Source organism: Eublepharis macularius, chromosome 4 (assembly GCF_028583425.1).
Source record: "Eublepharis macularius isolate TG4126 chromosome 4, MPM_Emac_v1.0, whole genome shotgun sequence".
In the NCBI taxonomy this organism is placed as follows: domain Eukaryota; kingdom Metazoa; phylum Chordata; class Lepidosauria; order Squamata; family Eublepharidae; genus Eublepharis; species Eublepharis macularius.
Genome location: NC_072793.1, coordinates 155778094 through 155802085, shown reverse-complemented (window position 1 = coordinate 155802085; position 23992 = coordinate 155778094). Strand labels below are relative to the sequence as shown.

The 23992-nt window shown below is 43.9% G+C and overlaps 1 protein-coding gene across 1 annotated transcript in view; it reads right to left on the bottom strand.

Annotated features, from left to right (window-relative positions):
• The window catches only part of LOC129327701 (uncharacterized), a 31995-nt gene extending 8003 nt beyond the window's left edge, over positions 1-23992 (bottom strand). Inside the window, exons 1-10 of the mRNA XM_054976454.1 lie at positions 23309-23992; positions 16626-16721; positions 16279-16509; positions 13709-13731; positions 12120-12235; positions 10821-10886; positions 8764-8940; positions 3856-4556; positions 2751-2858; positions 1290-1520 (exon numbers count right to left, since the gene is read on the bottom strand). Of these exons, the coding sequence (XP_054832429.1) occupies positions 1290-1520; positions 2751-2858; positions 3856-4556; positions 8764-8940; positions 10821-10886; positions 12120-12235; positions 13709-13731; positions 16279-16509; positions 16626-16721; positions 23309-23725 (2166 nt within the window). The 5' untranslated portion in view covers positions 23726-23992. The remainder of the gene's footprint in view (positions 1-1289; positions 1521-2750; positions 2859-3855; positions 4557-8763; positions 8941-10820; positions 10887-12119; positions 12236-13708; positions 13732-16278; positions 16510-16625; positions 16722-23308) is intronic.

The window sequence follows — 23992 nt, the reverse complement described above, 5'->3', positions numbered from 1 at the left end:
ATGGAGCTCTAGCATGCAAACTAAGCGCACACAGCTTAAACATTTCTGATGAATATGTCATGCCTGTAAGGACTCTGCCAGGATATTTTACACAAAACTCCACTGGTCGGTTTAATGAAGATTTATCATAAAAATCCAGGTCAAGGTATAACGAAGACTTTGTTAGGAATGACACATTATCAACAAACAGTAGTACATGTAGTTCAAGGTACTGAGCCCCCCTTTCTGGAGGTTGGACATTCAGCCTGTTTGAACCTAGACACTCAAGGTCGACTTGTCAGCACTCCCAGTTAACCAGCCTCTGAAAGGGAAAAGAAACTGCAGCTGTCTCATCCCCCTGGAGGGGGATCTACAGAGGTAGATGCCAACCTCCAGTCTATAGTGGCCATTCTGTTAGTGTGAATGGTTGCTTTCCATGGTTGTTTATGTACCTGTGTATCTGCCTCCAGAAGCACAGATAATTTTTTTTAAAAAGAGTGTCTACTTCTGCAAAACATTTTTCAAGGAATTTTGAACTGATAGGTCTTGCAAGAAATAAACAAGTTGTGTTTATGTTTATCTTTAATAGTATTTATTTCCCCCCAAAAAACAATGTAAGAGATGCCCCTTTGAAGGTCTTGAGGGATATGCTCTAAGAGTGCTTTCACTCAGTTTCCCCTGCAACTGATGTTTAGGGACCTGCCTTCTTTTCTTATCTTAATCTATAAAGAGCTAATAAAAGTCATTTTTATGATACTATCTCTGTGTCAGGCTCAATCAACAAGGGAATTAAAAAGTTTGGAGGGGGGGGTTAACTCCTCAGTTATGGAAGTAATCTTCACTTATGATTCACCAGTGTAGATTGGCCAGAAACTGGTGTTCTCTGGTTAAGTGAAGTAAGGAAGTCAAGGTACATGGGAAGGCAAAGAGAAAAGTTCACTAGTCATTTGTCCTGGGATCACATATGGGCCGTTTCCAGATGGCTTACCTGCACCCGGAACGTCGTGCCACGTTGCGGGGAAAACGCGAAATATCACATTTTCTCGCGCGAGTTTTGCGCAATGTCGCGCGACGTCGCGCAAAACTCACGCGAGAAAACGCAATATTTCGCATTTTCCCCGCAACGTGGCACGATGTTCCAGGTGCAGGTAAGCCATCTGGAAACAGCCATGGTAATCAGTTAGAGTCTGAATGCAAGCAAAACCAGTATCTCCAAATAACAAAAGGGGAAGGGAAAGGTGCAACTTCACACAACCAAGCAGCCTACTCTAGCCACTGATGCCCCCCGAAGACGGATCCATGATTCTCACCTGCAAGAATTCATTCATTGGCTGCTTACACTTCTCTTCTATCTCACTGATGAGGTCACTCAGGTTTGAAATCTCCTTTGACAATTTGGAAGTGATTGTCATTTTCTCCTTTATTACTTCATTCTCTAGTTGTTCCAGCTTGGCAAGCAGAATTTGTTCTTGATCTTCTAGGAACTGATGGAGCTGCTCAAATTCAGACACAACCCTTTCCCCTTCATTGCCTAACCTTTCCTACAAAGAGCAGATAAAAAGAAGGAATGGGCAAAAAAGATAACAGAATTTTATAGTTCCTAAGACTCATTAGGATCCAGAAGAACCTCATAACTTGTGTGGGGGAAAACTTATCTCTTAATATCGTAGATGTGTATGAATAAACAGGATGAGGAAGGATGAAGAATATGTAGATTACTACCCCGTTTCCATTCAGTAGCCTACGACTAAATAGTGTTTGTTCATAAGGCCAATTCATATAGGTGTAGAAATTTTAAATTTTTTAGTGATACTTAATATGTTTGAATTGTGTTGTTATCCGCCCTGAGCCCGCTGATGTGGGGAGGGCAGAATATAAATCTAATAAATTAAATTAAATATAGACTAGTGATCCTTTATGCGTTATTTTTCAATCATGATTCTTTTAATGCTATAATTTACATATTTATGACTTTGCCTCATGGTTTTTAAGGGGTTAATCCAAAATGAAAGAGATCCTTGATAACCTCCAGCCATTGCATCACGTGTCTCTACAGCTAAATTACATGAGGCATTGGGGATCTGTGACCATATGATATGCAATTTATTATAATACTGTGCTTATATACCACTCGTCTAAAGAGATCAGTGCCCCATTCAGACCAATGAAGTCAGTGTTATTATTATCCCCACAATACAGCTGGGGAGCTGGGACTGAGAGGCTTATCCAAGGCTACCTGCTGAGCTCAGGGAAGTAGTGGGATTCAAACTAGCTTTAGAGCAGGGAATGGCATGGAATAAGATGATTTAACTCTTCATGCACTGTCTCTCTGATAAAAAAATATTCCTCCAAACTGACCCAAAAGGGTCCTGGGAAGCCACTACTGATGGTCATATGAAAGTTTTCCCAAGGATCGCCAAGCAGTTCCTTCAGGCTGTTTTGGGTCAGAGACATTATGTCAAGGGGAAGGGCTAAGATCCTTCTCCTCACACTTTACAGTCTCTATCCAAAACATGACACATAACCTTAAGTTCCCACTCCCAGCCCATGTCTCTTGACAGCCCACATGTCCCCCACATGAACTGTGTGATAGGTAAATTGGCCCTTATCAGCATCAGGTCCCCAACAGCCAAAGATTCACAAATGTAGCCTTGCCTATTGTTTAACTTTTACTCTCAAAAATGGTTGCATTGTTGATTTGCTGCCTGTTGCTGCAGCTGTTGAGCCCCTGACAGATATGTGATGGGCAACTCTAACAAAGAATTGCTTACAGACTGGCTTACTAGAAATGTTCTGCTTCTTCTTTCTTCGGCTGATTTTAATGCCTGGAGTTTTCCTCTCCTTTGCTTCAAGGTCTTCAGTTCCTTTTGAAATTGTTCCTTTGGAAGAAAGAGGTTATTTCATTGTGATTTAGGTAATTTGTATGGAGAGTGGAGACTGAAAGAGAAAAGATGTTCTGTATAGTATTAGACATCCCTGGCTACTATAGCATTTTCTTGTATGCAGTGTATGCAATTTGTCTTATTTACTATATCCACGCAACCACTCTTAAGCTTAGAAAGGGAATCACTTGCTCAAGCCAGCCAGAGAACTCCCATGAGTGAACAGACACAGCAACAGAATAACAGAGAGGTGATCTTGTGAAGCACTTTGAGGGAGAGGAAAAAATAAGTTGAGATGAGAGCATGCACTCAGATACAAGCATTAGTAATTTGTATATGTTGAATATATGAAGTTACCTTAATAACAAGTCAGACTTATCAAGGTCAGCACAGCATTGCCTGCTGCCTGATCCATTAAACCTACAAACTCCTACATGAAAAGCAGATGCTCTATCACAAAGCCACAATCCCTCCCCCAAACGTTATTCAAACATTTAAATTATTTTGGGTGTATTCAGTCCAAGAAGACAAGGCAGAACAGGATCTGGCCTAGTCAGCTTTGCCACTCCATTCACTTGGATGGGACTAGGCCCACCGGTTTTCAAAGGCCTAGTCAGTTTTGCCACCCCATTCACTTGGATGGGACTAGGCCCACGAGTTTTCAAACCTTTTGCCTTCAAGGAACCATTTTCACATCTCAAAGTAGGATCTCGGAGATGCAAGTTTGACTCTCCACTTTGCCATGAGGCTTACTGGGGCCAGTCACTCTGTCTCAGCCTATATTACCACACAGGGCTGTTGTGAGGATATAATGGAGGAAGGAATAAAAATGTACTAAATAAATAAACTTGTTCCCTGACAGCTCTTTTTCTGTCATGGAGCCCTGGCATGTTGCAGAGGATTCTGGGGCCTGAGGGTACACTCAGCTGATGGGGCTTTGCCTAAATCTCCTTAGTCCCCCTTAGAATTAATTATCGTTGGAGAAAAGAACTACCTTGTAATCGTCAACAGCCTCTTCCATAGGGATCACGGCGTGATGCCGATGCTCCTTGGATATATCACACACCAGGCAGATGGGGATTTTATCATCTTTACAGAAAATGTTCAGGAGTTCCTGGTGCCTTTCGCACATTCTCCGCCCTTCCAGCACGTCGACGGCTTCTTGATGGAAACATTTGACTATTTCGGCAATTCTTGCCAGAGGCTGGTTGTCTGTGAAACTCCTTAGCTGGCTGCTTTCTCCACACTGAGGGCAGGATACATTTCTCTCCGCTTCCCCCCAGCACTGAGTGATGCAGGCTCGGCAGAAATTGTGCCCACAGTGGATGGAGACGGAATCTTGGAAATAGCCTAGGCAGATGGAGCACGAAGCTTCCTTTCTGAGACTTCCCAAGAGGCTGTTTGCATCCATGATTCTCTTTGCCCGGAGCCGGACGTCAAGTTTCGTTTTCCATTCTCTGCCTGGATATGCCACAGATTGGCCCAGGCTCTGATTGGTTGAGATGACATCAGTCTTCAGGCAGCAGATTCCTGCACGCTGTAATGAGAAAATGGGATTGACGAACAAGAATTTCCACTTCCTTGGCAAGGCAGAGCTGAATCTGACCAATGATCGCTCTAGCTCCAATTGGCCGCTGTTCAGGGTTCTTACTCCCTTTCTCCACAGAGCCTCTTGTTGTGACACAAGGAAGTATTTTATGCCGATTCAGAGCATTGGTCCCCGTAGCCTAAATCAGTCTTCACTCAACGGCTAGCTATGAACTCACAGGCAGGGTGTTTTCCTCAATCTTGATACTTGCGATCTTTTAATCTAGAAACTCCAGGAATCCTCCAGCTGCTTTCCCTCCGTTGGGGGAAAGCAGCTGGATGTTTAGAAATGTGTAGTCGTGCCTCCAGCTAAAAAACAAAACGCAGAGCCTGTTTTGTCAGCAGAAGCTCTAGCTCATATTGCCTTTTGAAATTCCTCCATGTGGTGCTTAGAGTGCTGGGCTGACTTGTCAGGAAAGGTCTCTGGTGAAGTTGGGCTAGACATTCTCTTTCAACTCATCCTACCTCACAGGGTTGTTGTGAGGATAATTGAGAGGGGGAAATCCTTCTCTTGGAGGAAGGGCAGAATAACAAAATATATTAAATAACTAAATGGACCTGCTGTCCTGAGATAACGTCATGGAAATTTCTGTAGAAACTTTGTCTCTAATCTTGGGGTATTCATTGCACGTCCAGCCTGCAGTAAATAATCAGGGTGCATTTGTCCTTTTAAACTCTGGTCTTGTTAATCACTGTGAACCACACTGCAGTGATGACCAATAGCTTGGATGTCTTTAAAAGGGGGTTAGATAAATCCATGAAGAACAGTCCGAAAACAAAAGCCATGTCCCAGACCCTTTGCTGATTTCTTTCCTCCCACTCAAATTACTGCTATGGGAATGGATATGAAATGTTATGTTGATTTTATTGCTGCCTCTATAATGATTTTCAGAGCCCAGCTTATTTGTTTTTGGTAGTTTGGTTTTGTTTTCTTTACTTATATTTCTTTTCAGAGTTTTCCATTTTTCCCTGTTGTTTTATCTGATTGATACGTGTTTTAATGTTTTAAGCCACCTTGGGTATTAAAATAGACAGTGCAGGGTATAAATATTTCAAACAAACAAGCAACAGTGAGCGTTTATTAACTGAAAGAATATACATTGGGAAGGCATACCAAACTCTCAAAGACACTGATGCTGACAGCTTTCAGGTGTCACTTTTAACCAACTTTAAATTGACATGTCTTATTGTCGGACTTGTATAGGTGCCTTGTTCCTCTTCCCAGCCCCAACCCCACACATTGGGACTCTATGTCTGGATTAAACTCTGGTACAGCAGAGTTTTGGGAAGGGGGACAAACTTGGTTTAACCTTGCATTCAGATATCATGCATAACCAGAATAAGTTTCTAACTGGATTTCTTCATCCATGTTTGTGTAAGGAAAGATGGAAGCAATTGTAAGCATAGGAACAAGCTGATTTGTTCATGATAGCAAAAAGTAACATCTGAATACAACCACTATGAAGTACGTCTACATAAAACATGACCAAACGAAAAGGGGGGAAAGTAACAGACTCCCCCATATTTGGTTTTGTACTTGCAAGTCAGTCTTCCTTCGATTCCCTTATTATTTTTCTAGTATAGCATCTCTTGCAGGCATAACTATTGCCATCACTGACATTTAAGCTGGTCCTTCTAGCGGGCTCTTTTAATATCTGCTTGATCTGCAGCAAATATCAGGTGATGTTATTCATCACTATGCCATGAACAGCATCAGCTGTCCATTTCTACACATCAAGCCTCTATTAAAGGGATAGAACACTTTTTTCCAGGCTTGTTGGCAATTCTAAATTATCTGACCAATGGCTGTACTGCTGGTACTTTAGCTGCCAAAACTTTAGGAGATCTTAACTTAGAAGCTAGGCACAGCAGCTGCAATCAATGGATGTCCTTGGAGCCAAAGTTCCTCACTTCTATGTGTTCTTCCTTATGATAGCGGGCACTGAGGAAAAGACTTTTTTTTATGATAGTTCGTCACAGCTGCTATGAAAAAAGAAAAAAAATAGTATGTTAGAATTTGGAGCTTTGACATTTGTACTCCAGGCAGCTTGTGGTGGCTGGAACACTTCTTGAACATCTGCCTGTTTATCTAGTCACAAGGACTTGCTGCTTTGCTGTGGTTCAGAAAATACTTGTCTACAGCTTCTTCCTCGAAGACATCAAAACATAGCTCCCAACAGCTGCTTTTGTGGGCAAGAGAGAAAATGTTAACCTTTGCAGCCTATCCCAAAGTTAGATTAGCCATAAGAACATAGCTAGGACACTGTCAGTTGCTTTACATGTTTTAGAGGCAAAGAGCTATTCTAAAAAAAAAATCAAATGTGTAATCCTCAATGGCTATAAAGAAAAGCTTGGAAAGTATGGGGCAGTATTTGTTGAAGTATCTTAGACCAGACCTCCTAGCATTGCATCAGAATGATGGGGAGAATGGATGGTACCTCTTCAGACTGTAGGTAAGGGTGTGTGGAAAAAGCAAAGTACTAGAGTGTAAAGTCTGGGGTACATGCAGCAGGGTGAAGTTGTTGAATTCTGAGGTAATAGATTGAAAGGTACCACATCAGACTGCTGGGAGGTGGGTTTTTTTAAAATGTTCCCTTATCTATAAAACTCCCTACAGGTTGAAAAGTAGCACAACAGGAGGGAAAAACAGGGCTAGAACCTTTCTTCCTTTTGTGTTACTTTTTTAAAAAATTCAGGGTTTTTTTTTAACATGGGGGAGCCAATCAACAACAGGAATCCCTATTACAGTCTGAAGTAGTATGGTCCACTTTGCCCCATCAAGACATAGGGGTAGAATGAGGGGTGAACTGGGATTGCTTTCATGCAAAATTTAGCTGCGTGGTATAGGGCTGCCAGCAGCATGGAGAAAAAAAAGTTCTTTCTCTTTAGTAGAGGTTTAATGTGTGAGAAGGAGCAACTGAGGCTTTTCATGCTATAGTGACAAATAACATCTTATTATGTCTCTTTAAAGGCAGCAGGACATTTTTCTCCTATCCAGTGATAAATTGCTGCGTGAAGGGACAGCCAGACTCCAATAGGGGCTGAATCCACTCTTCCTTTTTGTTTCCGCACCTTTTTCGCAACCACGGCGCTGTTCAAGCAGATACTCACATGCTTTCCCATTCTGTGTGTTTCCCATCATCACCTTGCCACAATTGCACCTCCTTTCCATACCATGTGATAATAGCAGAAATCTGTTTTTGCCCAGCCCTTTTTTTAAAAAAAATGGGCTTTCATAGCGCATTTGCACAATAAAGAAAGGTTGGTATACTACAAAACCTACTTTAGTGAGCAGCAGTTTGCGCGGTCCCTGGAGCATGTGCATGTCACCAGCCAATTGTTAGAAAGTGGTCTGTGACGAGCAAAAAATGGGCCAATCAAAGTTGAGGAGGAGGGAACCCTGCCAGTTCTTAAAAGTCAAAACATCGGTATAGTGCAAAATTAACTTTTTTAATAAAAAAAAGGGGGGGAAGTGACCCGTGCTGTCACTGCTGACGACGGAGGAGGGAACCGCCCACTATAACACTTTACTCAGTAGCGTGTGGAGAACTGATTGCACCACGAAGACGCACTGGGAGGATGAATGTGATGATGCACGGTATGGTAGCGGAATGAACCCAACTGCCATGACTGTGCAAGATAAGCGGCTGGTGAGTGCGTGTGGATTTGGCCAGGGCTGTAGGGAAGGGATGCCCATGGCTCCCCTTTGTACTACTCACATGCTCAGGAGCAACACAGACCTATACCCAAACACTGTGGGCAATTAATGATAGGAGGGGGAACCCTAAAGGCATCCTGAGGGGAAGACATCATAGTTCCAAGCATAAACAGCAACCTAAAAATCAAGTAGCCTGATATGTTTAGTTAATTACATGTGTAGAAAATAAGCAACAAGGGCTTATTAGCCATCTGAGTGCCTTTGCTAGAGTTGCCAACTCCCCAGAAATAGCTGGCCACAGCTTCATCTGTAGAAGTCAGCAGCAGATGGAGGTTCTTATGACTGGGAGAGGAGGAGGATCTCCTGTTAATGGTAGCATATCTTGTTGCTGTTAAAGGCACATAAGCAGGGGCCTGTTAACAAGATGGCAATTCTAGCTGTTGTGCTAATTGGCTAAAACACTGGGAGGGCAGGTTTAGTTTTTATCAAGCATCCAAGCAGAAGGCTGCCTGCTGAATGTTTGGTCTTCTATTTGTGTCAGTTAAAGGGTTAGGAATACTTTTTTAAAACAAAGTGAAAACTGAAAATTCACAGAAGGGAGTTTGAATTATAGGTGACGCCTCCCATACGTAGTAGCCAAATTTAAGGCTGTCTTACCTTCTCCCATCAGAGGCCTTTTATCAGACCTTGAGGGACCTGGGGAAGACATCCTGCTGCCCGAGCCACCATCAGAAGAAGTAGTAGAACACGCTGCCACCTTCTTGAATTGCTGGACATTCATATTTCTTACAGGGACGGTCATATGCCTGACCATTTTCCTTTTCCTTGCCTCTTCTTTTGCAGCACCAAATGACAAAGCATTGCGCAAAAGCATGAGACACAAGGCTGCAAACAGACTGATCAACTTTGGCTGACAGTTCTACAAATAAAGATAGTCTCTCATTTGGTAATGTTGGGTAATAAGTTTACTACAGGAAGAAAAAGATGCTTTATGGAAAGGAACTTAACTAAACATTCTGTGCTATACTACAAAGGCTTGAAGGTAAATACCAACATCCATTTTTTCTCAACAAAGACCAAAAAACCCAGCAGCATTGGTATGAGAGATTTTGACTGAGGGTGCAGGGCAGGAATAGACAGCTAAACAACCCCTCTGTTACAGATGCTTCCTGTGATCAAATGAACAGCCCTCTGATTTGAACGAAATACAAAAACTTTGGAAGATCCACTCATAGACCTTCCATATCACATTTGGCTTTGATCCTTAAGTTCATATCTTTTTCAGACCAGGTAAAGATCAGAAGATTACTCCATCAGGGAAGGATCTGTGAGAGAGAAGTGTAGCAGCTAATAGCCAATTATAATAATCAGAAAAGTGCATAGCTCCATTCCAAGTATTTGACTAGTTTCCTTCTGCCCTCCATGCATCTGATGAAGAGAACGTGATTCTCGAAAGCTTATGCTACAATAAAATTGGTTAGTCTTAAAGGTGCTACTGGACTCTTTTTTATTTTCCTAGAAGACAAGGCATTGTCACTGATTACTGACCCAGGACATTGATCTGAGAGGCTCACTGGAATAATAACAGCAACCACATTTGATTTATATACTTCCCTTCAGGACAACTTAATGCCTACTCAGAGCAGTTTTCAAAGTATGTTGTTATTATCCCCACAACAATAATCACCCTGTGAGGTGAGTGGAGCTGAGAGAGCTCCTAGAAGCTGTGACTGATCCAAGATCACCCGGCTGGCTTCAAGTGGAGGAGTGCGGAATCAAACCTGGCTTTCCAGATAAGAGTCCCATGCTCTTAATCACTACACCAAGCTGGCCAATGCCAAAGAGAGTATGCATTCCTGACAATGATGCCCAGCATTAGGGTTCCCAGGTGCCCACCGGTGGCAGGCAAACTCCTGGGGATTTGTCCCCTCATCTGCCGATTGCCTAGCTATCGGCAGGAGCGGGCAAACTTCCAGAGCTTGCCCAGCCAAACCAGCAGGCACTTCAGGAGTGCACGCACAGCACATACTCCCACCCGACGCAATGACATCACTTCCGTAACTGATGTCATCGCACTGGCCGCAGAAGCGTCCCTGCGCTCCGTTTGGGGCCAATTTGGGCCCCAAACCAGCCAAATCAGAACCGTGCGTAGCACAGGAGCACTCCTGCGGCTGGCGCAATGACATCACTTATAGAAGTGACATGACTGTGTGCACAGCGCGGTGACGTCACTTATAGAAGGATTTAGACTGGGACAGAGAAAAGTACGTGCTAGGTCCCAACTCTCCCAGCGGGAGGCTAGAGGGACCTAGCAACTCTATCCAGCATAGACAGTGGGCTCCACTGAAGGGCCTATTAGAATCTAGATGTAAAACTGGATAGGCACCTACCTTCTCACTGGGTTGCCAGCAGGCCTGGAGAAAACCTATCTCTTTAATAGAAGCATAATGGGGTGTTATTTATCTCTATGCCATGAAAAGCGTAACCTGCCAATTTCTACATCTTAAGACCATATCAAAGGGACAGGGCATTTTTTTCCAGGCTAGTTGGCGACCCCACCTTCATGTACAATCTATACTGTCTGGTTCTGGACAAAAGACACACATAAGAAAGTTCTTCTTATATGTGTGTGGCCCTTGCTGGAACAGAGCATTTTCAGTTTATGTATTAAGATACTGTAATATTTTGCCTGTGGAGATGTTCAGGTTTGCTACCTTTTTTTGTTTCAAGAACTGCTGAAGATTTCCACTGATCTTTTTCCACATAAGATGGCAGAGTATCTAGAAAGAAAGAGAGACTTGTGTTTTTATAAAGGGGGAGGGGGGTGTTGTGAAAAATGTTTGCAGTATTCAAATAGCCTGCTTTAGTAGCAAGCAGACCAAATAGTAATAACTGTGTTAATATACCGCTTTTCTAGACTGATCAGTGTCTCACCCAAAGCGGTGAACAAGTTGTTGTTGTTATCCCCACAATACAGCTTGGAAGCGGGGGCTGAGAGGAGGGGCTTACCCAAGGCCACCTACTAAGCTCATAGCAGGAGTGTGATTTGAACCAGTAGAGTGCTGATTCCCAGCCGAACCACTTAACCATTGTGCTACAGCACAGATAACCATGTGATTATGGCTGCGTTGAAAATACAGAATCTAGATTTTATTTGTTTGTTTATTGTCCACCTTTCTCCTTGAGACTCAAGGTGGATTACACAGCATTATTCAATATGATTAACAGCTGGGACATTCAATAACCAATACAATAGGGTACGGATTGCAGAAATTTGAAAACAAGTGGAAATCTGAAAGAGAACCATCTGTTTTCTTGCAGAATCCTGTGAGCCACTGCTTCAAAAGGCCTCATGGCTTTATAAGGAAAACTGGAAATCATTGGGAACTTAGTTTAACATTTTTGGTCTTTAACAGCTGCCTATGTGGGAATTCAGCCTTTACAGCTTTTTCCAGAAATTCCACACAGAGGTGATGAAATTTCTGAATAGTGTACAGCTTTTAAAAGCACCAAAGCTAAAATAGGTGGCAATGTTATTAAGAGCCATTTTTGTCTACGGACCCTTAACTGTCACATAAGGCAGGATATAAATTTTGTAAATAAATCAATTTTTTGTAAATAAATTTGATGGGGAAAAAAGTGTCTACGGCAAGCCCAATCTCATCAGACCCTGGAAACGAAGCAGAGTTGGCCTTAGTTAGTAACTGGATGGGAGACCTCCCAAGAAGACTAGGGTACCTGTGCAGAGGTAAGCTATGGCAAACCACCTCTGTTCATCTCTAGCCTTGAAAACCCCAGCAAGGGTCTCTATAAGTCAGCTGCGACTTGATGGCACTTTCCACAACTCCACCATGCCCATGCAGGCCCACAGGAGCTTTCTGTCTCCACTGAGCAACTATTGCTTGTTGCTGTACATCAGTGACCTGCAGAAGGCCTTCCAGGTGATCTTACCCCTCAGCAACCCTTTAGCTGGCATCAGGTGCTTGTTCAGATGTCAGCTGCTCAGTTTGTACCTTTGATTTTCTGCAGAATTTCCTCAATGACAACATTTTTTCTAATCAAAGAGTCGATACTTTCTTCTAGTTCCGAAGATGTTTCTATCAGCTCCTGGAACTTTCTTTTCTTGCATCTAAAATGAGGAAAAATATGCAGGTTTGCACATCAGCTGATCAACAATTGTGCACTTGGCCCTGCCTTTGAGTTCAAGCGCAGGGAGGAGCTGTGGATCTTTGGCACACGATATGCTTAGCAGAAGATGCTGGGTTCAACCACAGGCACTCCCAGTTACAGGAAATGGGTACTGGGAAAGACCCTTCTTTGTTCAAGACAGCAAACAGTTGTTGCCAGCTAGTGTACACTACATGGGCCCACTATTCTGATCTGCAGCACCACCTTTATATTCTAAGTCCATTGAGGTCAACAAACCTAGAAGGATGTAACTCTGCTTAGGATGTTTGTATAAGGCAAAGCAGAGGCACATGTGTGGGACGTCACCACAAGGAAACCACTTCCACATAGTATGAATGGAACCGATAATCCTACATAGGCTGTGTAATGATTTTAAGTAAATGCGTGTATGTGTCTTTAAATGCTTGGTGTGGTGTAGATAAAGAGTGAGGGTGAAAGAGAGGGATGAGTGAGTGATATGATTGGTTGATTGATGATTAACAGTGCAATCCTAAGAAGAGTTACTCCAGTCTAAGCCCATTGATTTCAATGGGCTTAGTAACTCAATGGGCTGGAGTAACTCTCCTTAGGATTGCTCTGTAAGAGTGTGGGCGGAGTGAATGCGGTTTTAGACTGAGGGCCAAGCTACAAGTGACAAATGACACTTGAACAGCAAGTGTATTTCTCCCTGTTCACTTGCCCTCCACTCAATCCACTTGCCAGGCAAGTGTCTTTCGTCATGTGTAGCTTGGCCCTGAGAGTGGAGAAAAAAAGATTCAATCAGGGTAAGAGAGTGTCCCGCCTTAGTATTTTTAAGCAGTTCTGAGAGAAATATGACCTATGTGGAAACCTGAACTGTGTGTTTGTGAAAGAACATTCAGACAGGGGAAAAACAGGCAAACTCTGTGTGCGCCTGAGAAAAGGTTTTACTTGTAATTGAGAGAGAAATGGAGAGAAAAGCAGGCAAACTGTGTGTGAAGCCTGAGAGAAGATCTATGTGACTGAGTTTAAGTAAAATAACTTTAAGAATTGAGAACTACTCTTTTGAAACCATCAAGTTTAAGAAATACTATGAAACCGATACACTTCTCATAAAAACAAATGTTTACTTCGGTTTTTTTTATATCCAAGAGTCATACCTATATCCCATTCCTATCCTTGGGGCCACATAGTACCACAACGGAGCCTGACGCTTAGGCACGTTACTAAAAGGAGAAATTTAAGTTATTCTGGAATTTAATTCCTGGTGGCAGCAATCTACCAAAAGGGGGAAAGAATAAAAGACTTAAAAACCAAATCTTCCCAAGAGAAAGGGTCGTCGTAACAGGCTAAGAAGGTCGAGATTTTACTTTTGCTTCACCTCCACCTCATTATATTCTTCAATTTAGCAATCACACAACAGTAGCATACAAAAGAGGAACAGGAAAGCAAATACCTTGTCAATGTGCTCTTCACATTCTAGAAGAAAGAGAAAACAGACAGTTCAGGGGCATGATACATTCTGTCAGGAAACTAACTTTGTTGGTTTCCCGTCAAAGCAATCAATTGGAATTTGGTTTTATGGCTGGCAGAGGCACTTAAGTTTAGGGTCTTTTTTCTTTATGGCCCTTCTCCCTTCCTTTAGAGATGTGAAAAAGAACTGTGTGAACACTTCAAAAGTGTTCTTTTGAAGGCTGGAGCCGTTTGGTACCACAGCTCCCAGGCTGATAATGCATAGCTTGTCTCTGGAGGCGTCAGGTTCTCAAGGTCGAAGGCCTTGGACTGTCCAGCTCTTGCATTCCAACTAATTAGCTTCTTGAGACTTGAGGAAAAAATTATTTTCTTCCTCAAACCTGCAAGGCCTAGTAATTGCAGTGCTAGTCTTGCAGGCTTGCCCTCTGACTGGCTAACTTTGAGCACCCTGCTGGCAGCATCCCTTTAAAAGATGACTTTTAAAATGTAGCTTTGTTTCTCTTGGGGTACCTCCATGGTTTCCCTAATTATCCATTTTGACTTCTTGTCTGCCAGCGTTGCTGAAAGCCTTACCTCTGGAAGACCACCCTCTATATCATAGGGCTGACTTTAGTTTGTTTAGTGCCCTGAGGGCTGGCGGCTTGCCTCCAAGCTGCAGGGGTAAATAGAGAGGCTGGTGGTAGCCGCTACCAGACTTTGATTGCTGACTTGTCATCTCGAGATCCCTGGGCTGTCTTTTCCTTGAAGTTTCTGGGTTGGGGCAGCCCTGAGTTTTCCTACACATTCCATCCTATTTCTGTAGCTATTTCAGGCAAAATTCCACTTTCTGGATCAGGATAGTGTTTAAAGTGTCAGATTAAGACTCTAACCTATCTCACAAGGTTTTTCAAGGACAGAAGGAGGGAGGGAGAACCATATATACAGCTTAAGTTCCTTGGAGGAAGGGTGGAATAAAAATGTGACCGATGGAGTAGAACATAAGTTAATGTGATTGAGCAGCAACAGACTAAAATCAGGACATTTCCACACAACAACAGTTTCCAGATGTTTTATCATTGCTATTGCAGCTGGCAATTAAGCATGCTGGCAGTGGGCCTTCCGTATGGTTGGTTTTCCTGCATTTCCCTGCTGCAATCCCATGCAGCAGGCAGTTTTTCCCCTGCATCATGGGAGGGAAGGGACTTGGGAGTGTTTTTTTAAAAAATTGTCAATTGCTAGATCATCGTATCAGTATAATGTAATAATCTACCAACTATGTCCTCTGAATCTGTAGCTTTCCTTTTACATCATCATCACCACCACCATCATTATAACTGCGCTTATATATCGCTTTTCTAGACTCGCAGCAGTGCCCCACTCAGAGCGGTGAACAAAGTCAGTGTTATCCCCACAGTACAGTTGGGGAGCTGGGACTGAAAGGACTGGCTTACCCAAGGCCACCTACTGAGCTCACAGTAGTAGAAGGATTCAAACCAGCAGAGCACTGGTTTGCAATCCAGCCACTTAACCATGATTTTTAGAAGCAGAAATATTCCTTTCCCCTTATATTTACACAATGAATGAGGCAAGAGACTTTTTTAAAAAATGAAAGCTGGGAATTCAGAGGTACTAGCAGTTGGATCATTGTAACAGTTTGGCAACCAGCAACTTTTAAAAGCATTTTGATAGGGGAATGCAAGGAATGGCCACAGTAGGGGACGAGGGCAGGAAAAATGGAGGCAACGCAGGTTGGAGCAAGAAAGACCCAGATTTCCCATCCACATGGCAGCTAAACTAGCTTTGCTGCAGTCTTTCTAAAAACATCATGGTAAAGAGGTTGATGCAGGACAGTTTGTGGAAGTGAGGGCATGGGGTGTTGGGAATGCTTCCCAATAGCTCTCATTGTGGACCAAATAGCCAGTGTGAAAAATGACCTAACATTGCAATCATAAGTAGAGTCAACTGGCTTAGAAGGGTGTGACATTGCTTAGTATTGCAGGATTCAAGGCCAACTATGGCCTCAAGTCCCCACAAGTGAAGTTGGACTGTGAAGGATCCCTATCACAGAACTGTTGGGAGGATGGGCTTGATAAGAGTGCAAAATATCTTGCATGTTTAAAATGCTATATAAATGATTCGAGACTATTAATCTCAGTCAGAACTAAAACGCTTTCTGACAGTAGTGATATTTTAGGGAAACCAATCTTGTGTTACTTCAGGGTGGTAGGAAAGTATTACATGTGAAGCAGATCTAACCTTACTGGATAGCAACCTTCTGTGGGCCAGGCTACACATGACGAATGACACTTGAACGGCAAGTTGATTGAGTGGAGGGCAAGTGAACAGGGAGAAATACACTTGCTGTTCAAGTGTCATTCGTCATGTGTAGCTTGGCCCTGAGTTTTGCATGTGTCTTCACAGGGGATGGAGAAATTGCTATTTAAATATCACAGAACTCTACAAAATATTGGGCAGCGACTGCTACTCTCAGGCCTTTGTGACCCATTGCATAGTTCTCGTCCAACTTGTCCATATAGACCACACACAGACACAGACACACATCCAGGTTCTAACTTGTAAAAACTCAGCAGCTGGCCTCTGGCTTCTTCCTTCTGCTTCAGTGATGAGGCTGTCCAAGCAGGAAACGTTTTCTGAGAGCTTGCTGGTGAGTTCTTTGTTCCTCTTCTCTGCTGCTGACTCCAGCGATTCCCACTGGGCCAACAGGAATTGCTTTTGTTCATTAAGAAACTCGTGTGCCTGCTGAAAGACAGATTCTGCTTTCTGCATCTCTGATTTTATCTTTATCTGCAATGGACAGGTTCCAGAAGTGAAATGTTTGGTTATTATCAAAATGACACAGAGAGTGTACATTCCCCCACCGCCCTGCACATCCCTGAGAGTCAATAGGCACAAGTACCTACCCAAGATTCCTTGTTCTTTGCTGTGCCAATTGCCTTAAATGCCAAGAGTTGTTCTTTTTCTTGCCTCATATACTTTAACTGTTCTTGGATTTGTTTCTGAACAGAGAAGTGTGTTTTAGTGTCAGATTATAACTTTCCAAGCAACACTGACATGCCCCTTCCTGTCCTGTCATGCAGAACTTCAGCCACTGATACCACCTCTGCTTTACAGATTCACATTAATTGAATGGGTGTTTGTTCTCTCCCCGAAATACTGGTTACTAAGGATGCTAGGAGCCAGCACAGCCTTTCCCAGATAAACGGCTTCTTTCTGGGCCTCCTCCTCATCCTACCACCTCCATCCAGACACCATATGAAAACAACTCACATGACCTGCCCAGCTCCTAGGGTGGCCAGGGCCCCTGGAATTTTGCCCCCTTGTTCCCCCTCTTGGCAGCCCAACTGGAAACTTAAGTTTGTTAATATGGGTAAGAAAGTGAATATCTAATACAGAATTCTCAGCGCTCCCACCAACGACAACTTTCAGGATTCTTTAGGGAAAGAGCCGTGATATTTAAATTGGCATCAAAATAAGAGGTCTTAATTTTCCAAAAGTTCCTCAAATGCAGGTTTTAATCACTCATAGCCTTCCCGAAGAGTGTTTCATGTATACATTGAATATACTAGAGGTGGGCAGATCAGTTGCATGGAAACTTGTAGGGCTAGGATTGTGTAGTGGGTTAGAGTGCCCAACTAGACTCTGAAAGGCCCAGGCTGGAATCCCCACTCTGCAATGGAAGCTCACTGGGTGACTTTGTGTCAGTCATTCTCTCTCCTCTAGCCTACATCACATGGTTGTTGCCGTGGGGATAAAATGGAGATGGGAAGAACAATATTATAAGTGACTTTGGGCCAACATTCAAGAGCTAAGCAGGGCATAAATGGTGTAGTGGTTAAGAGCAACAGGACTCTAATCTGGAGAGCCGGTTTTGATTCCCCACTGCTCTGCTTGAAGCCAGCTCTGTAACCTTGGGTCAGTCACAGCTCTCTCAGAGCTCTCTCTGCCCCACCAACCTCACAAGGTGATTGTTGTGGGGCTAATAATAACATACTTTGTAAACCGCTCTGAGTGGACGTTAAGTTGTCCTGAAGGGCAGTATATAAATTGAATGTTGTTGTTATAGTTGTTGTTAATAAAACGAATGAAGCCATTCACTAGAAGGTGACTCTAATTGGATGCTACTCTGTTCATCAGCATAACTCTTGGATGTATTTACAGCTTCCCACCTTCATCAAGTAATACCACCCACGCATGATACCCAGCCACCACAGACAAAAAAACCAGACTACAATTATGTTGTAAATATAAAGCAATTGTTTCCCCAAACAATCTGTAAATTCATGGTAAAGAAACCAAAAGCATGTGAAGAGCATATTAATTCAGGCCAGTAAGCCAAATCAAGCCACAGAATACAGCTCAAATGAATACACTGCAGAAACTCCAAATCCATGCAGACAGCAAATAATTCAAGAAATTAGCCAAGCCATAGGTAGAGTTGCCAGGTAGTCTCCGCAAAAATGCTGAACCCTGGGAACGGAGGGGGGGGTCCTCATATTAGGAATGATCTTTGTACACGCATTTTGTGTGCGAGCACTCCTAGCCTCGGCATGATGATGTCACTTCCAGAAGTGATGTCATTGCACCATGCTGCATGGGCCCCAGCACCCAAGTCTCTCAGCTTTGGGGCTGTGTAACTGGGGACCAACGGTGGGGAGCTGGCTTGGCCAGCCCAGCCCTTCCAGAAGTGCCCCATGGCGGGGAGTGGAGAGCTGGGGCGCTATGGGCCTGGCCTGTGAGTGGTGCCCTCAAGTCCCACCTGTTCTGCAGTGGTGAGTGGGCTGGTTTCCTGCGCCTTGCCTCACCACTCCTTGCCTTGCCTTGCCTTTCCCTTCCCTTCCCTTCTCCTCCCTCTCCTCTCACAGCCAGGTGTTCAGTATTTTCAGTCCATTTCCCCCAAACGGTCCAAGAAAATACCAGACTGTCAGAGTGAAAAAGGATACCTCACCACCCTGGCTACAGATCAGGGGGCAGATATTTTCCATTTGGACAGGGACATGAGTATACACAGAGAAAACAGTTACCCATTTTACAGATGAGGATGACTGAGACTAGGAAACAACCATACACACAGACTTATTTTGTATCTGCACATACATGCATGTGCACTCTCTTTCATAGACACAAAACATATTCTTAAACAAATACTTCTGGAGTTGACTTTCTCTGTGTTCTCTCACCCTGCATGAGGTAAGACGGGTGGGCATGTGGATCAGGGTTTTCTCCACGGTTGCCCCCAGGATCTGGAATGTCTTCTCTTAGAAACTTGAATGGCCCTTTATTGACAGCCTGCTGGAAATTAGGGGTTGGATGCAGACTAACATTTCCACTCATGCAAGGAACTTCTGTCAGTGAAACAGAATATTCTATTCTGTCTCCCCTTCACTGCAAGCCACTGATCTCCCCCCAAATGCTGCTCCTGGGGTGTAGGTAGGGTTGCCAGGTCCCTATACCCTTCCAGTGGGAGGGGGGACCTGGCACTTACCTCATGTTTCTGAGGAGTCTTCTGTTCATACACGTTCCCAGCACTTGCACGATGATGTCACTTCCAGCAAGTGACGTTATCATGGGGGCCACAGGTGTGTTCCCGCACTTTGCACGGGGCCAGTTCGGCCCATCTGGGGCCAAAACTGGCCCCAGTGAAGCTCAGGAGCACGCCTGCACCCGGCGCAACGACATCACTTCAGGAAGTGACATCATTGCACCCCACTGAGAGTGCGCCTGGTGCTTACTTTCGTGGGTTGCATGCTGGCGGCAGGTAATAGCTGAGGGGTTTGTCACCTCCCACTGATCACCAGCAATTGGCAGGTAATGGGGCAAACCCCATTGAGATTGCCTGCCACTGGTGGGCAACTGGAAAGCCTAGGTGTAGGGTGCCCTCAAGAACATTATGACATACCAATCAGGGGTCTCTGGTAGGAAAACTGAATTGGTGGAAATTACCTTACCACTTTTTTTAGTGGAAAATTTAGTCTGGATCCATAGTATCATAAATTTATTCTGGAAAATCTTTGAATGGGACTAAACCAACCATCTCTTTGAAACGGTGAATCTCTCATGTTAATTTTTGTGGAGATTTTTTTGGCTTTTAGCCTATAGATACTTTTGATTTTATTATTAGTAAAGTATTAGTAGTATGGTTGCTTTTAAAGTTTTGTTAGATGTGGATGAACCTTCGGATATATGTTAAGTACTGAGGATTTCTTTGATATAAATTTCTCTTTCTCTCTCTCTCTCTTTCTCTCTGAGAACACACAAATTCACAGGGCCTAACCTGTTCATCTCTTTGCTCATGAGCTGACCTGGGGCTCGCTTCTCCTCTCCCTTCCTGTGGTAGCAGCACAGGCAGCTGGCAAGCAGGCCCTGGTGGCAGCATGAAGGCCCTAGTGGTGGCAGCAGCAGCAGAAAAGGGCTGATGATAGGCAGGCCCTGGCAGCACAGGTGGTACTGATACCATGTGCTGCTGGCAGGTGATGGCAGAAGTGGGTGACAGACCCAGTTGATACTGGCGAAGGCGATGGCGCATGCTACCAGCATATCAGCCCTGATGGCCTGAGGACAGAGAGGAAGGTGCTGCCACCACATGAGAGCAACTGGCTGGTATTTTTAAAAGGCTACCAGTACCACACTGTGCCCCCTCCTGTGTACTGGGTGCTGCTCCAAAGCATTGAGTTCGACCCTCCTACAATATAAAATGGCATCAAGCACTACATGGAGCATGAACTAGGAACAGGTAGTACGGTCATGGTCAATCTAAATTCGGCCTGTCCTGGCATATACCACACTGTACCTTGCATTGTGTGAGGTGAATACATCTCTTTCACATACTGCCACAGCCCTTGTTTGGGACTAAGTACAATTATATACCTCATACAACCTTGCTGGGTCTGTGAGCAGTTTTGGAATTTTGACAACAGGTAATGGGCACTACCACAAAATGGCTGCTAAAGGGAGGTGTGACCAACACCAAAATGGCTGTCATGGGGCCAGGGGCCAGTTCCCAAATGTTGAGATTCCAGGCCAAGTATCCTGCTACAATGAAGGTGGTTGCTTCCAAATGGAGGCTCACCCCAGACACAAAAGTCATGCTTTCTGAGCAATTCTGAACATCTCCTGCCTGCTCCCATTAAGTGTGGCTTTTCCTCTGGGCAGGCGATGCTTTGGAGGAACAAGAAGCGGGTGCCAGGAAATACATTAGCTGCTTTGATGCCCGCTGTGTTATGGGGTACACCATGATGATGTACACATAGTTCACCTGATCACATACTTCACCGGCAGCTGACCTGAGTTATCAGCAAACACAGAAGGCCCATTATACAGGCAGTCATTTAAGAAATATGAAAATACTGAGAAGGTCCATCTAACTCAGTATGATTTACTGTGGCTGGCAGCAGCTCCCCAGCACAGAAAGTTCTTTCCCAGCTTCTGCTTCTGCCAGAGATGCCAGGGATTGAGCCTCGGACTTTCTACGTGCAAGGAATGTGCCATACCCGTGAGTCACACAGCCCCCCTTCAGAAGTACAGTTGGCTTGCAGTTCCTTTCCCCTTCTATTTCTCCGTCCTGTCCAAAATCAGGGAGGCGTGGGGTTCCACAGCAGAGACAGCTTGCAGATTTTCCCAGTGGCCAAGCTTAATTTTGGACAAGAGGAAAAGAAAATCCAGGTCAGTAGTATTTGTTCTTTCCCTTCTCACTCTTCTTCATGCCAAACTTGGAATATTTCAGAAATTCCCTGATGTGATTACATGATGAAATGGTTACAGCAAGCCAGTCCCCCTCTCTCAGCCTCATCTTCCCATCTGCAATATGGGGATAATAATGCAGATCACCCTTGTGAGGTTGTTATAAGGATTACAACAGGAATATATGGATGAAGCAGTTTGAATATTGAAAGTGCCATATAAATACTAAATGATATTCGTCTCCCAGCTTGCCTTTGTACTATACTTTGATATCTTTGCACAAGGCTCAGGGCTAATCCAATCCCAGGCCGTTTCCACATGTCTCCCCCTCCCGAAAAATAGCGCACAACTTACAGAATGACATGCCTTCATGGTGCGATTTTCCATCATGACTTTGCTTTGTGGCACGTTTTCTGATGTCATCGCGCCATGAAGCAAAGGCATGTTGGGAAATTGCGCCAGGAAGGCGCATCATTCCGTAAGTTTTGCGCTATTTTTTGGGAGGGGGAGAAGACATGTGGAAACAGCCCCAGTTTCCTCCATTATACTCTTAAATAAACTGCAGCCAGAACATAGCACATTCCCCCCTCCCTTTCCATTCTGATTTTTTAAAGTGATGAACACTTCAGTGTAACTCAAAGGATGGCACTCTTGCTTCACAAATACTAACTGCCCACTATTACAAGGTTATTGTTGTTGTTTTTACTGATCTCAGTACATTTTGCTTTACTGACTTGACATGGTTATTTGTGTTTGATTTTGTGTAGTCCTAGTCGCTGCTATTTAACTTTTATTTATCACTGCACTAAATGCTGTACAAAATCTTTAAACTACAAAGTATCTTTGTTTACAGTTCAAAAAAGCAAGGATTGATAAATGAACCATTTTCATCTTGTAGTATGCATATGAAGTCCACAATGCTCACTTGCATTACAAATTACTTTTCCCCTTTCCACATGAATAATGATAAAAATCACACCAATAATACAAATAGTGTGACAGTGAAGTGATATGATATCACATCTGAGCCAGCCGGCTTAATAAATTTTCCTTCTTGAAATTCTGTTTGGTTTCAAGTCCTTGGGCAAATCCCTAGTCCTGCTACAACAGAGGCTCAAAGGCAATTTAAATCACATAGGAAAATGCTTCCAGCTATGCTTTTTCTTGCCTCAGCTGAGCAACCTATGAATTTTTATGAATATTTTGGGTTTTCTGATGAGATTCAGCAGCAGAATGTTGAGGAACGCTAAAAATTTTGTGAGGGTAATACATGTGTATCCCCAAAATAATGCCTCCCAAAACCATTTGGGTTCAGAAAAAGACACGGGAAGGAAGGCTAAAGCCCCTTCTCTCCCCTATCCCAATTTGAATTGGGGCCCATGCACTTCGGAAGTTAGTTCCCACCCCTGTTATATACAGCTGATGGTCTAAAAGTCAAGTCAAGGAACACAGACCCAACAGATAAACTTGTCTCTGCTATTGGTTGTTTCTACATGGTGGTTTTGTACAGTTTCCTCAAAATTCCGTAGTCACCCAGTCACCCCCTTCCTGAGTTTCCGTACTTTGCTGTGTGCTTTCCCAAAACTTATTAGATATGATCTTTCAGGAAAGATCAGGGGACGGTGTGAATGGGAAAATGCCGATCTCCACACCTCCCTGCCCACATCCGGCATCATGTCCTGCACAGATGCAACGCCTCTGCCACTGGCAGGCTTTTTGCCAGGTATTTTTTAAACGGCTATGGTGATATGCCTACTGCCTATTGTTGAAAGCCAGCAAAAAGCCCTTCAGCAGCAAGGGGCGAGGAAATGAAAGGCAGTCTCAGATGAGCGAGCGCGCAAGAAGGCATTATCCCCAGGAGAGTAACAAGCTCCTTGCATGGCCTGTGATAGGGGGCCAATCCTACCTGGTAATCCTGAGCAGCCTCCTCCAGAGGAAGCACAACATGATTCTGATGCTCTTTAGATTTGTCGCACACCACGCAGATAAGAGTTTGATCATCCTTACAGAAGAGTTTTAGGGGCTCTTGATGCTTCTTACAGGTCACCTTCCCTCCGTCTTTGGCTACCTTTATATGCAGCATGGGGGCGATTTCCACAATGTTCTTCAGCTCCAAGTTTGGCTTCACAATTTTTTTACGGCTGGTTTCTCTGCAGCGTGGGCAGGAGAAAGTTTTATTCTTCCCGATACTCCAGTAGTTGGTGATGCAGGCTCGGCAAAAGTTGTGTCCGCAATGAATTGACACCGGGTCACTGAAAGTCTCCAAGCAGATGGAGCAAGAAAGCTCTTCTTGAAGTTTTGCGGCTGCCTCCTGTGAGACCATGATGAAGCCAGTCTAGGAGAAACGGAACAGGGTTGGTTTCCTTTGGCCCAGTGTAAAGTTACATGCCCTAGGGGAAAGGGCGGCCCTTCACCAGCTAAGTCCTTTTTCCAAACAAACATTTCCCATACACAGGCGTTTTCAGCTTTGAGTTAAAGATTAAGGCACTGTGGATTCGCACAAAGATACAAGCCTGCACGGGTACAAGAATGCCTGAAATACTATAATACTAAGCATTTATTAAACCCCTACAGCCATGGAACAAGTTCA